The 14,993-nt window shown below is 39.3% G+C and overlaps 1 protein-coding gene across 1 annotated transcript in view; it reads right to left on the reverse strand.

Moving 5' to 3' along the window:
- The window catches only part of DNHD1 (dynein heavy chain domain 1), a 190,327-nt gene that overhangs the window by 97,660 nt on the left and 77,674 nt on the right, over window positions 1–14,993 (reverse strand). Inside the window, exons 13-19 of the mRNA XM_044668790.1 lie at window positions 14,773–14,898; window positions 14,304–14,580; window positions 14,067–14,194; window positions 13,627–13,825; window positions 13,146–13,240; window positions 11,203–11,476; window positions 216–341 (exon numbers count right to left, since the gene is read on the reverse strand). Of these exons, the coding sequence (XP_044524725.1) occupies window positions 216–341; window positions 11,203–11,476; window positions 13,146–13,240; window positions 13,627–13,825; window positions 14,067–14,194; window positions 14,304–14,580; window positions 14,773–14,898 (1,225 nt within the window). The remainder of the gene's footprint in view (window positions 1–215; window positions 342–11,202; window positions 11,477–13,145; window positions 13,241–13,626; window positions 13,826–14,066; window positions 14,195–14,303; window positions 14,581–14,772; window positions 14,899–14,993) is intronic.

Below are 14,993 nucleotides of genomic sequence, written 5' to 3' on the forward strand. Positions count from 1 at the left end.
AAAACTTCTCTTTAATGGCTGATGGAGTCAAAAACAAGTGGGTGTGTCAGTCGCTGACATCTATAACATGAGAGCTGTAACCACTGACTCTCATTTCCTTAGATTCATAGATTTTCTTCCTTCCCCAAAGGGTTCTTACTCTCTCAGATTATCCCCATACCCCTTACCACACACACACACACACACACACACACACACCCTCCCTTAGCACTCACGTAGGCCCTGAAAGATGTTCACCCATTCTTGAGCTTGTTCCTGAATATCTCCAGCATAAGGGGAGTTCAAGATTTTGAGCAGTATTTGCAGGTTTTCTTGGATTCCATCCTGTAGTGTATCACTATCTGGAAATAAAAATAACATGCAGTATAGTTTGGGCAAGAGACAATTAGTAAGGCCCCCATTCTTCTCCCAGTTACTCCTTGCCCAAGCCTGTCCCCTCTAGGTCCATGGGAGATACTTGGCTACTAGGAGGTGGGGATAAAGACTGGGTTTAGGAAGGGAGCCCAGCTTTCAAGTGGACAGAAAATTCACCCTAAAGCAGAAGTAACATCAATTATACCATCTGTGCCTAGGGTCTTAATGAAATATGTGGGAGGAAGGGAGAACTCAAAACTTTAGGGGTTTATATTCCATAAAATCTACTGTGGGTTACTTTTAGAGTTTAAAAAAATTTTTTTTTCATTCCCTAAGTTTCTTTGCTTTTTTTTTTTTGAATTTGAATGATGTGGGTGGAAAAAATACCTGAAAGTGTTATGATTAAAAATCTCTTGGAGATTATATATTAATTTATAATTATTTATTAGTATAAGTTGGAGATAGAGAAAGATCACCAGGCCCCCTTTGTCTCCAGGCCATGTTGTGCTTCTTCAGCTCCAGCTCCTAGCCACTGCCCAAGCCACTGCAAGAGTCCACTTGCCAAGGTTACCCAGCCAGATAAGGCTGACAGTGTCAGCCAAGGAGAGAGAGCAGCTCCGCTCTGGAAGAAAAAAGACCCTTGTGCTTCTCGCTGGCTTATAAAGCCAGTTTTTTCTCTGCCTCCTCAGAGACTCTGATCGGACAGGTTTTACTCCAGACGCATCACCCAGGAGGACTTGCTCTGGTCAGGACCTGAACTGCCACAAGGCAATTCAGTCACATGCCTCAATAGCTTCCTGCCTAATGAGAGTCTGCTGGAATCAGGGTACCTTTTATATTTAATTCACACAAAAGGAAATGCCAGGCTATAACACAATAGCATTCTCTCATAGAAACAATCTAAACCCAATGATATTTTAATGGTTCTTTCATTCTTCAAAACGTGAAGGAAGGGGGGCAGCTGGGTAACTCAGTGGATTGAGAGCCAGGCCTAGAGATGGGAAGTCCTGGGTTCAAATTTGGCCTCAGACACTTCCCAGCTATATGACCCTGGTCAAGTCACTTGTCCCCCATTGCCTACCCTTACCACTCTTCTGCTTTGGAACCAATACACAGTATTGACTCCAAGACAGAAGGTGAGGGTTTAAAAAAAAAAAAAGGTGAAAGAAGCCAAACTAAACACGAGGAGGAATAGCCTGTGCAAGAGAATGAAAACCAGAGGGGGAATGGCATGTGTGAAGAACAAGATCAATTTGACTGAATTTTTTATAGATTATGTGCATGAAGGGAGGAAATCTATTATAAGTCTGAAAAGAGAGGCTTGAACTAGATTGTGAATGGCTTTAAACATTAGCTATGAATGTTGACATTCTATCCTAGAGGCAAAAAGGAGCCACTGGAGATTATTGAGTAAAGAAGTGACATGGTTTGATTTGTGTTTCACAAATATTACTTGAGCTAGGAGGATGACAGCTTGCCACAATCTAAAGGGGCACAGACTCCCTGAAAATACCCCCACTAAATGACTTGTAGGTTCCTCTACCCAGACCAGAACCACCCCTGGAATCTTTTAGTAACCCCAAGGTAGACCATGGTGTTACCACTGTGGAGAAAGGGGATCCCTGTGCACTTTAACAAAAGTCAGCTCTGAGAAGCCCTTGACAGGAGCTCAGTCAAGGGGCAACCCCAGAGCTCACAGAGCTTAAAACAGGGCAGTCCCAGAACCTGAGGCAAGAAGGCAGCCCTGGAAAGAACCTAACATATAATTTATCCTTTCCCAGCAGCAGGAGGGGAGGGCAATAGTGAAACCTAAGGTAGAAGGTGGCCAGAGAGTCCTGTGGCAAGAGTTGGGCCTTTGGTAATCCACCTGAGGTAACTTCCAAGTCCAATAGTGTGGGAGAAGGGCCTAATGGAAGGGACAACCCCAGGAAACTTTACACAGAGCTCAGCCCTGGAGTAGTATTGGAATACTTGAAGAAGTGATCTAGTCCTGGCCACCACACTCAAAACTAGACAAGGCCTGTATATAACATTCCAGAGTACAGGAGTGGCACTTGATCCAAGCACAGGCCCATGAACCTAGACACTGGAATTTGTCATTCCTGATTTGTTACAGAAATGTATAACATTTTGGCATTCATTCTCAGTTGCCTGCCCTGGAGCCTATCTTATATATACCTTTAAAAAATTAGTTGACAAAGGTGAGATCTATGTAATTAGGCTTCTTTAAATCTCCCTTTTCTTCTCATTAACATAAATTCTATCTGTGTCATCAGAATTTCGTTGATAAGAAAGCATCCTATACCTCTGAACTAATTTCCTCTTAAGAGTCTTATGTCATGAGATCCAACCCAGCTTTTCTCTAAACTATCCCATAGTGTAGGGTACACACCAGACTATGATTACTGTTTCTTTTCTTGTCTGTCAAGAACTTTGAGATACCCTGGTCACTTTATTCCAAGGTGACTCCAATTTAAGCAATAAATTCCTACTAGTTGTTTTATAATTTTCTTATTTATATTCCCCTAGTTTCTTTGTTCTTTTTTCAAAATTTAATGATGTGGGGGCAGCTGGGTAGCTCAGTGGAATGAGAGTCAGGCCTAGAGACAGGAGGTCCTAGGTTCAAACCCGGCCTCAGCCACTTCCCAGCTGTGTGACCCTGGGCAAGTCACTTGACCCCCATTGCCAACCCTTACCAATCTTCCACCTATGAGACAATGCACCGAAGTACAAGGGTTTAAAAAAAAAATTAATGATGTGTGTTGGCTGAGGAAAAAATAGTTGGAAATAGAGGAAAATGCTTGGACAAAATCAGGTCTAGAATAGCAGTTTCCTTATTATTTTATGAAGGATTAAATTATCAGCAAGGTAAATCAATAATTTCTTGGCAGATTTACTTTTAGCAGAAAAGATTCCAGCAAGAAAAAAAAAGTCTCCTATCACTACCATATTCTACTTCCTTGTCAGTTTGAGTCATTCTTCTGAGACCCATCATCCATTTCTTCTACTTTCTTCAAGCCAGGTAGTCTGTGGCATAATTCTACCAATATATCACATCTGTACCCCTATCCTTTGCTTCTCATACAAATCCTTTTCACCATTATTCTGTGGTCTAGTTCATGGAGTTCTACATGGTTTATTATGCTGACAAATAATATTTTTTCACCATGCCTTTTCTCTACTCTACTTTTTTTTTTAACCCTTGTACTTCGGTGTATTGTCTCATAGGTGAAAGAGTGGTAAGGGTGGGCAATGGGGGTCAAGTGACTTGCCCAGGGTCACACAGCTGGGAAGTGGCTGAGGCCGGGTTTGAACCTAGGACCTCCTGTCTCTAGGCCTGACTCTCACTCCACTGAGCTACCCAGCTGCCCCCCACTATCTACTTTTGAATGAAGTATAGACTTCCATTCCAGGGATGAGTAAATATCCCAATAAATTTCAATGATACCTAAGACCTTCTTGATCACATTTACCTTGTGTCAAGATCTTAAACTCACATTTGTTACCCATACTCTGCACATTCCTACACATATCCCCAGTATAGACATCCAAAACAATGATAATTATTGCTGCTCCTCTTCCTAGATATTGTTTCTTGCTTTCAACTGGATACTTTTACTGCTATTTTTCTTTGGTATCATACTTCCTATATCATACTTGCTACTCTCCACAGTATATGGTTTGAAGGTTTCATAATCCCTGGAGATGTTTTCTAGATCTTTCTGGCAATAGTGTAATCAAGAGAGTACTAGATTTGGAATCTTAAGGCTCAGGTCTGAATCCTAACCCTGTTGTTCTCGAGATCACCTTGGGAAAGCTACCTACTCTCTGAGCCTCAATTCCCTCTTCTTTAAAATGAGGGCTTTGATTGGATAATTTCTATGCTCTGATCTAACTCTAAATATGTCTATTAAATGACCTCCAAGGTAATTTCCAACTCTAAATTTTATGATCTATTCATGAATCATCAGAAAAGAACACCCAACATTAGGTATTAAGTCTCAGGAGACTAACCCTTCCAGATATACGTTCTAAGAAAACAGGATACCTCTCCAATTGGTCACATTGCCTTTATGACTGTTTCTATGTCCTTTCCCCAAAAGGAATTCACTCACTGCCAGAATTTCTCTCTTCTTCTTCTGTCCAGCATCAAAATGCCCTTTCTCCTAGAAGCCCTTATTGCTCTTCCTCATGATTCTACAGCATATAACAACTGCTTTTGCCTCCAACAATCAATTTTGGGCTGTTGCGGGAAGAACCTTTAATGTTATATAGCTCCAATGATTCAATGGTATTTCTTTTCTTTCTTCACTCTATATTGAGTGAAACTTCACCAGAAGTTCTAAACCGATTTTTTTTAAAGTCCTTACCATCCATCTTAGAATGGATACTAAGTCCTTTCTAAGACAGAACAGCGGTAAGAACTAGTCAATCAGGGTTAGCGAGTTGTCCAGGGTCACACAGCTAGGAAATACGTAAGGCTACATTTGAACCTAGAACCTCCTCTCTCCAGGCCTGGCTTTCTATCCATTGAGCTTATGAATTCATTTCTAATCTATTAAGTCACAAAATTTGAGGGGTACAATGGGAATTCTGTCAATTTGAAAACACTGAAGAAGTCACCCATCATGAATTAGCTGAAGTCATACGATGATCTTCCAAGTAAGGCTTTAAATGAATTCTCTTTGAAATTTATAAAACTTCTTCCCACATAAAGATTTTAAATAAACATTGCAAAAAAGGAGGAAAACAAATCTTTTTCTTACTAAAAGTATTCACAAAACTTTAATTACTTTTATAACAACTTATCTGTATGAATCAGGATTTTCAGTTTTTTTCTCAATCAGATCCAAAGCAAGAAACAAACTAAAGGCAGAACATGATATATAGGCCTTCTTTCAAAAATATGGCAAGAATAAAATTGCTAGTTGATAAACTGAATCAAAAATTTCATTAATTTGACTGTGCTCTGATAAATATTTAACAACTTTATTAAAATATAAATATTACATAAAACAAAGATATTTTTATAAAAATAAATTTACCTATTATTATCTTTTATATTTAGAGATACATGACAAATTCTAGAATTTATTTTCTTTCGTATGGAGTAGGAGAAAGTGTGTTGAATATTAAGGGGGAGGGTAGCTAGATGGCTCAGTGGATAGACAGGCCTGGAGATGGAAGGTCCTAGGTTAAAATTTGGCCTCATATACATCTTAGCTGTGTGACTCTACACAAGTCACTTAACTACATTTACCTAGCCCTTACTGCTCTTCTGCCTTAGAACAAACACATTATTAATTCTAAGACAGAAGGTAAAGGTTGTAATGCAAGGTGGCTAACAGAAATTTTTTGCTTCTGTAATTTCTAATGGTCACAAAAAGTCAGTTAAACATCTTAGAATCTTCAGAAAGTCAGTTAGGACTTGAAGCTATAAATAGAAGCGAAGTTCCAACTGACGAGGTTTTTGCCTTCTGGCTTTTGCTGTGGCTGGAGGCTTTTGCTTTGGCTTAGCCTGTTAGCTGCAGCCTTTCGGCTTGGCTTGGCTTCGGCCTTGGCCTGTGCTTATTTTGTCTTGGGGAAATTTAGACCTATTTCATTTCTCTGGACCTCTCCCTGATCTCTCCATCCATATCCCTCTCCTTCCCCTGAATTTCCTGTGGGTCCTGGGTGGAAGGGAGGGCTTGGTGATTGAACATTGTGGGTTTAGTTTCTATAGACAAGTAGAGTTACAAATAAGTTACCCCTAGTTTTAGTGATTTGATAAGGACTTTACTTAAAAAAGGCAGTCAAATCTTCCTAAGTGGGAGAGCAGGCTCTCTCAGTCTAAACCTCTCCTGTGACCATCACCACCATCACCCCTCTCCCTAACAGCAGTTAGAAAATCCTAAACTCCTCTCCCCTTCTGACTGACCCTGGCATTAATAAATCCCCTTGTTACCTATTCAAACCCTCTGGTGAATCACTGTGTCGAAAATTAAGACAAGGGTTGAAGGGGAAGGGATCATTTTCTTTTATTTTCTTAAGGGAACTGCGGGCATCCATCTTGGCAGGAAGAGGTTACCCGAGACTTCCTCCTACTAACAGTTTCACTGATGGGGAGGATCCTCTTCAACTCCTCCCTCAAGGAACTTTAGAAACTAACAAGAGAAACCCTCCAGCCAAAACCTAAACATTTCTTATTGGCCCTAATTTCCTCCCTGTATCCTCTGTCTCAAACCTCTGGGAAAAAAACCTGTTTGAGCTGTCCTCTCCTACATACCCCATTTCCTTTATCTCCTATATACATTCCCTTACCTTCTTTCCTCCTCCAATCACCTTATAATCACTCTTTATCCTTCCTCACACCCAAATTGCCTTTGAGACCCACTCAGATTACCTTTCTTAATTTTTTATAACATTAATTGGTGAGCCAGCTAGGAGGTTAAAAAAAAATAAAGTTAAAGAGCATAGGGACCCAAAAATTTGGGAACTCCTGTCCTATGGAGAACCAATTCCTCTTCCTTTTAGATTCTGTAGTGAACATCTTCCAAAGTAATCACAAACATCCTTGTTGAGTACACACCTCTCTATTTTGTGCTTTTTTAAATTATTATTTATTATTAATATATTATTAATTTATTATTAATATATTATTAATATTCAGAGGGGCATTGAACAAAGTTGTATTTCTTGTTACATCTTAGAAGGAATGTTGTATGATCTTGACATGTGCATAAGATATACCTAGTTAGAGGACTTCAAAGAAGCATTTTGTCAAACCAAATAAAATGTATTTTTTATGGCTAATAGATAGTAAGCACAGTGGAAGCTTGTCATCTCTATGCTAAACTTTCACAAATCATACTCTTATCATTTAGTTACAAACTTGGTTGAAAGGTAAGGAATTCCTACCCATATTTTAAAGTTCAACTCAAATGCTGTCTCCTGAAAAAGAATACTTAAATAATCCCATCTCAGAAAAAGAAACTGAATAAGTAATCAAAGAACTCCCTAAGAAAATATCCTAGAGCCAGATAGACTCACAAGTGAATTTTATCAAACATTTAAAGAATAATTAATACCAGTTCTATATAAACTATTTTGGAAAATAGGCAAAGGAGTCCTGCCAAATTCTTTTTATGACACAAATATGGTGCTACCTATGCTAGGAAAAGCAAAAACAGAGAAACTTACAGACCAATTTCCTCAATGAATATTGATGCAAAAGTCTTAAATAAAATACTAGCAAAAAGACTACAGCAATATATCTATATTCATTCACTATGACCAGGTGGGATTTATACCAGGAATGCAAGGCTGGTTTAATATTAGGAAAACTATCAACATAATTGACCATATCAATAACAATGAACAAAATCACATGATTATCTCAATATATGCATAAAAAGCCTTCAACAAAATACAGTACCCATTCCTATTAAAATTCCCAGAAAGTATAGGAATAATTGGACCTTTCCTTAAAATAAGTAGAATCCATCTAAAACCATCAAGTATCATCTACAATGGGGATAAGTTAGAAGTTTTCCCAATAAGATTAGGGGTGAAGCAAATATGCCCATTATCACCACTAATATTTAATATTATATTAGAAATGCTAGCTTTAGAAAGAAGAGAAGAAAAAGAAATTAAAGGAGTTAAAATAGGTAATGAAAAAACTAAACTATTACTCTTTGTGAGTGATATGATGGCATATACTTAGAGAATCCTAGAAAATCAACTAGAAGCTAGTTTAAGCAACTAATAACTTTAGCAAAGTTGCAGGATAAAAAATAAATTCATATAAATCATTAGCATTTCTATATATTTCTAGTAAAGTTCACCAGCAAAAGACAGAAAGAAAAATTCCATTTAAAATAACTCTAGACCAGTGATGAGCAAACTACAGCCCGTGGGCCAGATGTGGCCCTTCTCCTTTATAATCTTTCAGTTATTAACAGGGCTTAGTATAACCAAAAAATACAAGAATTTTGTAAAATATATCAGTTATTTTTAAAATAAATTATATTGGCCTGCCTAAAGTTTTTTTTCCCCTTCCTTTGGCCCCCTCTTTAAAAAGTTTGCCCATCACTGCTCTAGACAATATGAATAATTCCATCTTAGAACTGATACTAAATATCTCTTTCAAGAGAGAAGAAGTAAGGGCTAGGCAATCAGGATTAAGACAAACATAGGAATTATATGAACCTGATTACAGAACATTTTTCACACAAACAGAAGCCAGATCTAAACAATTAGAAAAACATTAGTTGCTCATGGGTAGATTGAACTAATATAATAAAAATGTCAATTCTACCTAAATTAATTTACTTATACATTTAGAAGAACAAAAGATCAAGAATATCAAGGAAATTAATGAAAAAAATGTGAAGGATCTCAAACTATACTGTAACACTAATCATTTTAACAATCTGGTACTGGCTATAGGGGAAAATGACCTTAGCAATCTAGTGTTTGATAAAACTAAAGATCCCAGATTTGGGGATAAGAACTCACTATTTGACAAAAACTGCTGGGAAAACTGGAAAACAGTATGGCAGAAACCATCTCATATCCTAGGTCAAAATGGGTATATGATCTAGACCCGTGATGGCAGACCTATGGCATGTGTGCCAAAGACAGCACATCAAGACCTCTCTCTGGGCATGCATGCCAAGGACCCAGTGCCCCCCCATCCCTGCCACATAATTTGCCAGAGTTCCTAACTAGAAAGCCAGAGGGAGCTGAGCTGCTCCTCTCCCCAAGCCTGATTATATCCCCCACCCCCCTGCCCAGCAGTCTAATGATAGTGCTTCCTCCCTCCCCTGGGTAGAGTAAGGGGGTGGAGAGAAACATGGGGTGCGCCCAGCACTCAGTGGGGGGAGGGGCACAGAATGTGGTCTCTGGAGAGGCATGAGCATGGCACATGGTCTGGAGGGTGAGGTGGGGTGGGGCTGGGGCTGGGCACTCCATCTCTAAAAGGTTCACCATCACTGATCTAGACAAAGGTTAATACCATAAGTAAATTAAAATAGTTTACATGTCAGATCTATGGAAAAGGGAAGAATTTATGGCCAAACAAGAGATAGAGAACACTTATAAAACAAATAATTTTGACTATATTAAATTAAAAAAGTTTTGTTCAAACAAAACAAAGTAACCAGAAAAACAAAAACTGGAAAATTTTTATAACAAATTTTTCTCATAAAGGTCTAATTTCTCAAATATATAGAGAACTGAATAAAATTTCTCTGAATACAAGCCATTCTCCAACTGAAAAATGGTGAAAGGATATGAATGAGCAATTTTCAGATGAAGAAATTAAGGCTATCAATATAAACCAATATAAATCATATAAAAATGTCCTAAATCACTCTTGATTAGAGATATACAAATCAAACACCACCATCTCCTAAATTAAGCAGTCTTTGTTTAGCTTCCTACCTGACTCAAACTTCAGAGTCTGTACTTCTATTACTTTTCTCATGGATTATTTTAATATTGTGGCTATTTGTATATGTGCCTTATGTGCCTACTAAACTAAACTCTGCACCAAGAAGGCAGAGATGGCATCTAATCCCCCTGGAACTTTAACTAGTTACCTATACTTAGCAGATATTTAATGCTTCTTTGAATCAATAAATGAGGCAAATTTGGTATCATCTATATCACTAAATCTCGGTACCTGTGAAACTTATAGAACCTACAGATTGTATAGAAACTATGCTCTAGATGGGTTGTGTATCTTTTAATAAGAACAGGAGAGGCAAAAAATTGGGGGAGAAGGGATAAAAAAGCATTATATATTAAAAAGACTTATTCATATGAGGAAATCCCAAAACCCAAGAGGCAATGAACTGTGGAATGTATTTAGGTGAATACCAAATGGAAACAAATAGAAGCAATATTGTTAGTGGAATGTACTAGTGAATGCAAACACAGAAAAGAAGTGAGGAGTAAGAAAAAGATTTCACAAACCTGAAAAAGAGGCAGGATGATACTGGTGATAGGCGACTTCAATTGTCTAGAGATCTGCTGTAGCTCTTTGTGCCAGAAGCAGAAGAACTAATACATAAGCTAATGCCTAATAATGTTATCCTTGATGATAATTTTTTCCTTCCAGGTTTGGAGGAACCAATGAAGGTATCTCCCATTCTGGGCCTTATTCTGACTACAAAGGAAGAGCTTTTTGTTGAAGTAGAAATGTGGTATCAGTGACAGGAGAATGGAAATTACCATTTCATCCTATAATTCATGTCCTAGAAGGAGAGGAAAGCCAGGTGTAGTCTGAAAAGCAGGCTAGATTTTGGGGCAAAAGATTTCAAAGAGTTCCGAGAAAAGAGAGAGAGGATCCTATAACCTAAAATTCTACAGGAAAAGTCAGCCCAGTAGGTATGAGTTCAGAAAAACGAAGACTTAAAAATTGGGGGAGAAGAAAAGGTAGAGTTATCCAAAAAAGACTGAAGTTAATACACAAGGAAATAATTGGCCAGGATATTTTAAAAAGACATTTCTAGAAGATAAGAACTAGTGTGGAAAATAGAGAATAAATACAAAAGTGTGGTATAGGCCTGTAAGAGAACTTTCTAGAATCCTGAAGAAAAGACTCATGTATTGCCACAGTAGGAATGATGGGCAAAAATGATTATTTTCTTCTTAGTCCTGGAAAGCAAAACTAGAAATAACAGATATATTATCCATATGTTGCATATTTTAGTCTTAGGAAGAATTTTCTAACAATCAAGGCTGTCTATCCATGGAATGGGCTGCTTTATAAGGTATTGAGCTCCCTGTTAAAGGCTGTGACAAAGTGGAGACTACATCCTAGTCAGGACAACTTCAGGTTTAGGTAATGCTAAGAATTACCAGACAGGATATAGGTACCGCTGTCTTTGGCCACCAACTCCATTTGCTGTTTTTGGCTGTGGCTTTGGCTGCGGCTTTGGCTGCGGCTTTGGCTGCGGCTTTGGCTGTGGCTTTGGCTGCGGGCCTGGGAACGTCGCTGGCGCTCTGAGAGAGGGGGCTCATAGGGCACACAATACATAAAGTTGAGAAGGCGGAGCTTTCGGTCCTCCCAAGTCTGCTGTAGCCGCTGCAGAGTCTCTTGATACTGGCAGCGCTCTCTCTCACTCAGCCAGATCTGGAATCATAGGATCTCAGTGTTGAAAAGGGTCTTGAAGCCATCAAGCCCAATATTCTTCCCAATGAAGGACTCCTCTCTATAATATTCTTGACAAATGTTATTCAAGGCATTGCTTGGATACTTACTGTAACAGGGAGCTCATTACTTTATCAAGCAGCCCATTTTAATGATTGACAGCTTTGATTATTTGGGAAATTCTTCCTAAAAAAGTTGAAATTTAAATAACTATCACTACCACCTGCTGCTTCTAGGTCAGCCCTCCTGGAGAAGCAGAGCAAGTTAATCCTGTGTTCCATATTATAGCTCTTCAAAATTTTGAAAAGAGCTAGCACACCCTCTTTAAATAGTCTCTTCTTCAGGTCAAACAACTCTAGTTCTTTCAATAGAACTTCTTGTATGTCTCTTAACCTTCCTAGTTCCCATCACTTGGATGTGCTTCAATTTGCCAATGTATTTTCTAAAAGGTTGCACCAAAAAATGAACATAATATTCCAGATGGTCTGATTAGAACAGAATTACAAAGCTTTATTCCCATAAGACACTATGCTTCTGCGAACACAGTCTAAGATTGTATTAGACTTTTCAGTAAGGTGTATCTATGTAGCTGCTGACCTATATATGTATATCTAGCTCTTCTCCCAATCTCTCTTGAGCTTTTATCTTATATCTCCGACTAGATATCCCAGAGAAACATGAAACTCCATGCATTCAAAAAAGATATCATTAACTTATATATGAAAAAAAAACATTACCTTCACTCTTTATATGATTTACTTTTTGAACCTACACATATAACTTCATGTTTGCCCCTGCTAAAATTTACCTAGACAATTTTAGTTTAGTATTTTAGAGGTGAAAAAAGCCCACCAGACAATCTTGAGCAAATCAACTGTCTGAAAATCAGTCTTCTGCTTTGTAAAATGTAGATAATAATCCTTGCCCTGACAACATGGGCAACTGTGAGGGGAAAAGTGAGATAATGGATGGGAAAAGCTTTTGTAAACATTAAGGTGCAATTCAAAGCTAACATTTTTTTCTTCATAATTATCTGTCATCCAAATGATATTTTAGCTATTTACTTCAGTTTTATGTCATCTGCAAAATTTATAACCTTCTTTGTCTGAATCTAAAGCGCTGATAATAAAGAATGGGAGTAGGAACAGATCCCTGGTGTACTCTACTGAAGGTTTCATTCTTGTTTGACACTGGAACATCAACATTCTTTGAATGCAATTGTTTAAGCAGCTATAAATTCATTTAACTACCTGGCTATATAAGAGGTCTTCAACCTCTTATTCTACTATGTTAAGCCTAAAGGAAAACCAGAAGGCTTTGTGTTATTTTTTTCTAATGAATACTATCAAATGACAATTTATAAATGCTTTGCTGAAATTAAGAAATATTGGTACTATGGCATTCCTCTGATCTACCAAACTAATAACCTTATCAGAAAAGGACATGAGGTTAGAGGTTAGTGCAGAAGCTTCTAATATACTGCTTTCTTTCCTACCCACATCTTCAAAGGGGGGCCTGGGTAGCCTACCTCACATTCATACTTGCAGAACTTGCTATGGATCATTTGGTGGGTTTAAAAGCTAGTTTTGACTTTCTCCAGTCTAAGCAATGTCAACCTCTTACCATCATCTAATCCTAGCCTCAGTCCTACCTGATAGATTCGGTCTCGGTGTTCTAGCAGGGGGTAGGAAAGCAGCTGGCCCAAGGTTAGGAATTCAATGTGTTCAGGACAATTTATACCCATGGCTATAGAAAGGAAGGAGGAGAACAGGTCAGAGTCTCCCCTCCTCCCCCCTACCCCACCCCACTACCTGCCATGGTCCTAGCTTGCTCGGCTTTCTCCTATAGGGAGGAAACACTTGAGGAAGGCAGATCTTTGAGGGAAGCTCCATCTATGAGGCAGAGGGGGTGTAGACAGAGATATATAAACTTGGAAAAGGAAGGGAAATACTTTAGGATATACCAGGGAAAGGGAGAGCACCATGTCCAATGGGCTATGAGAGATGGAAGTAAATTCAGGATTACAATGGCACCAGAGAGGAAGGTAAGGACTCTAGTCCTAGAAATGAAGGAAAGCTGACCAGGCTGTCCAGGTTTTCTCTGTTCCTCCACCCCCTGACCCTATCTCCTACCTCGAAAAATGGCATGCCAGCCACTGATTTTCAAATGGGGGCTGTTTAGCATAGACAACACTGGCAAAATGCTCCGAAATTCCTCCAGCTTGTGCATACAGGCTTGTATCACAGGATTAGGCTGACTGAATAACCTGCTTAGCTTGGCTGCCTCTGTCAACCAGTGATCTGTTTTATCCCAGGCAAAAGAGGTGCTGAACTAAGGAAGGATAATATGACTTGTCAACAGGCCCCACTAGACCTTGACTACTAATATATAAATCAATCAGCCTATATATGATATAAAAGTAGAAACAGGAGTTAGGCCAGGTCGGGGACTGGGGGAGGGCAAAAATAAGAATTATATGACGAGTAGACAGAATTGGTTGAGGGCAGGGATGAAGATTGAATTAGGGCAGAAGTGGAAGATGGATCATTTCTAGAATGAAAACTACCCATACCTTAGAAAAAGCCAGACACTTCCATTCACTAATTTGTTCACTGGCTACACTAAAGAGACGCCAGATACGTTGTTGCAGTAAAATGGGTTCAGTTCCTCTTTGAGGCGCTGGTATTGGCTTTCGGACCTCTAAAATGAAAGAAAGTACTTCTGGGTCCCTGACTGTCCCTGGGGGGGTCAGGGTAAAGGGGAGAGAGAGAAGGTAGGGGGATTATAGTAGAAAAAATGGGGTCTGTACCACTTAGGATGACATAGGCATGGTGTAGCTCAGCAAAGCGGGAAAAAATGTTGAGATATGTACGCTCCATGCGGATAAGCTGGCGCTCAATACTGCGCTGCTCCTGGCTGGGGTCCATGAAGACTCCTGTGACAGCCTGTATGCTCAGGTTTTCCATCTCTTGCAGGGCATTTGCTATCATTTCCTGAAGCTGAGGCACCAAGGTGCTCTTCTTGCTGAGTAGGAACTCAGAGGCCTGGAGTTTCTCAAAGATGAAGGTCTCCCACATATCTAACAGCTACAGACCCAGAGCAGACGGAAATGAGGTACAGAGACTGCTGAGGGGAGTGAAGGGGAGGGAATGGGAGAGGAGAAGATGGACAGATGAAGGGGAACATAGAGCCCCAAGGAACCATATTGTAGCCCATGTTTCTCTAAGGAATGGAAAGGACAAGTTCTGGAATGAGTCCCTGCCCAGCAAGCTTCTCACCGCAATCTCCAGACCCTCATCCTCAAGGGTTAATTTGCCAAAGTTGGTTCGGACAAGGTCATTGAGACTACGTACATAGTCTATTCGTTCCTCCAGCTCTGCACTCTTTTCATTGGCCTCTGTCAGCTGCAGAAACACCAGCATCAGGACCTGTGCCCTCTCCCACCAGTTCCAAAACCACACCCTCCCTCCTCTGTTCCTCTTCTTTAATGGGGACTCTG

The sequence above is a fragment of the Gracilinanus agilis genome, chromosome 3, assembly GCF_016433145.1.
Source record: "Gracilinanus agilis isolate LMUSP501 chromosome 3, AgileGrace, whole genome shotgun sequence".
NCBI lineage: Eukaryota > Metazoa > Chordata > Mammalia > Didelphimorphia > Didelphidae > Gracilinanus > Gracilinanus agilis.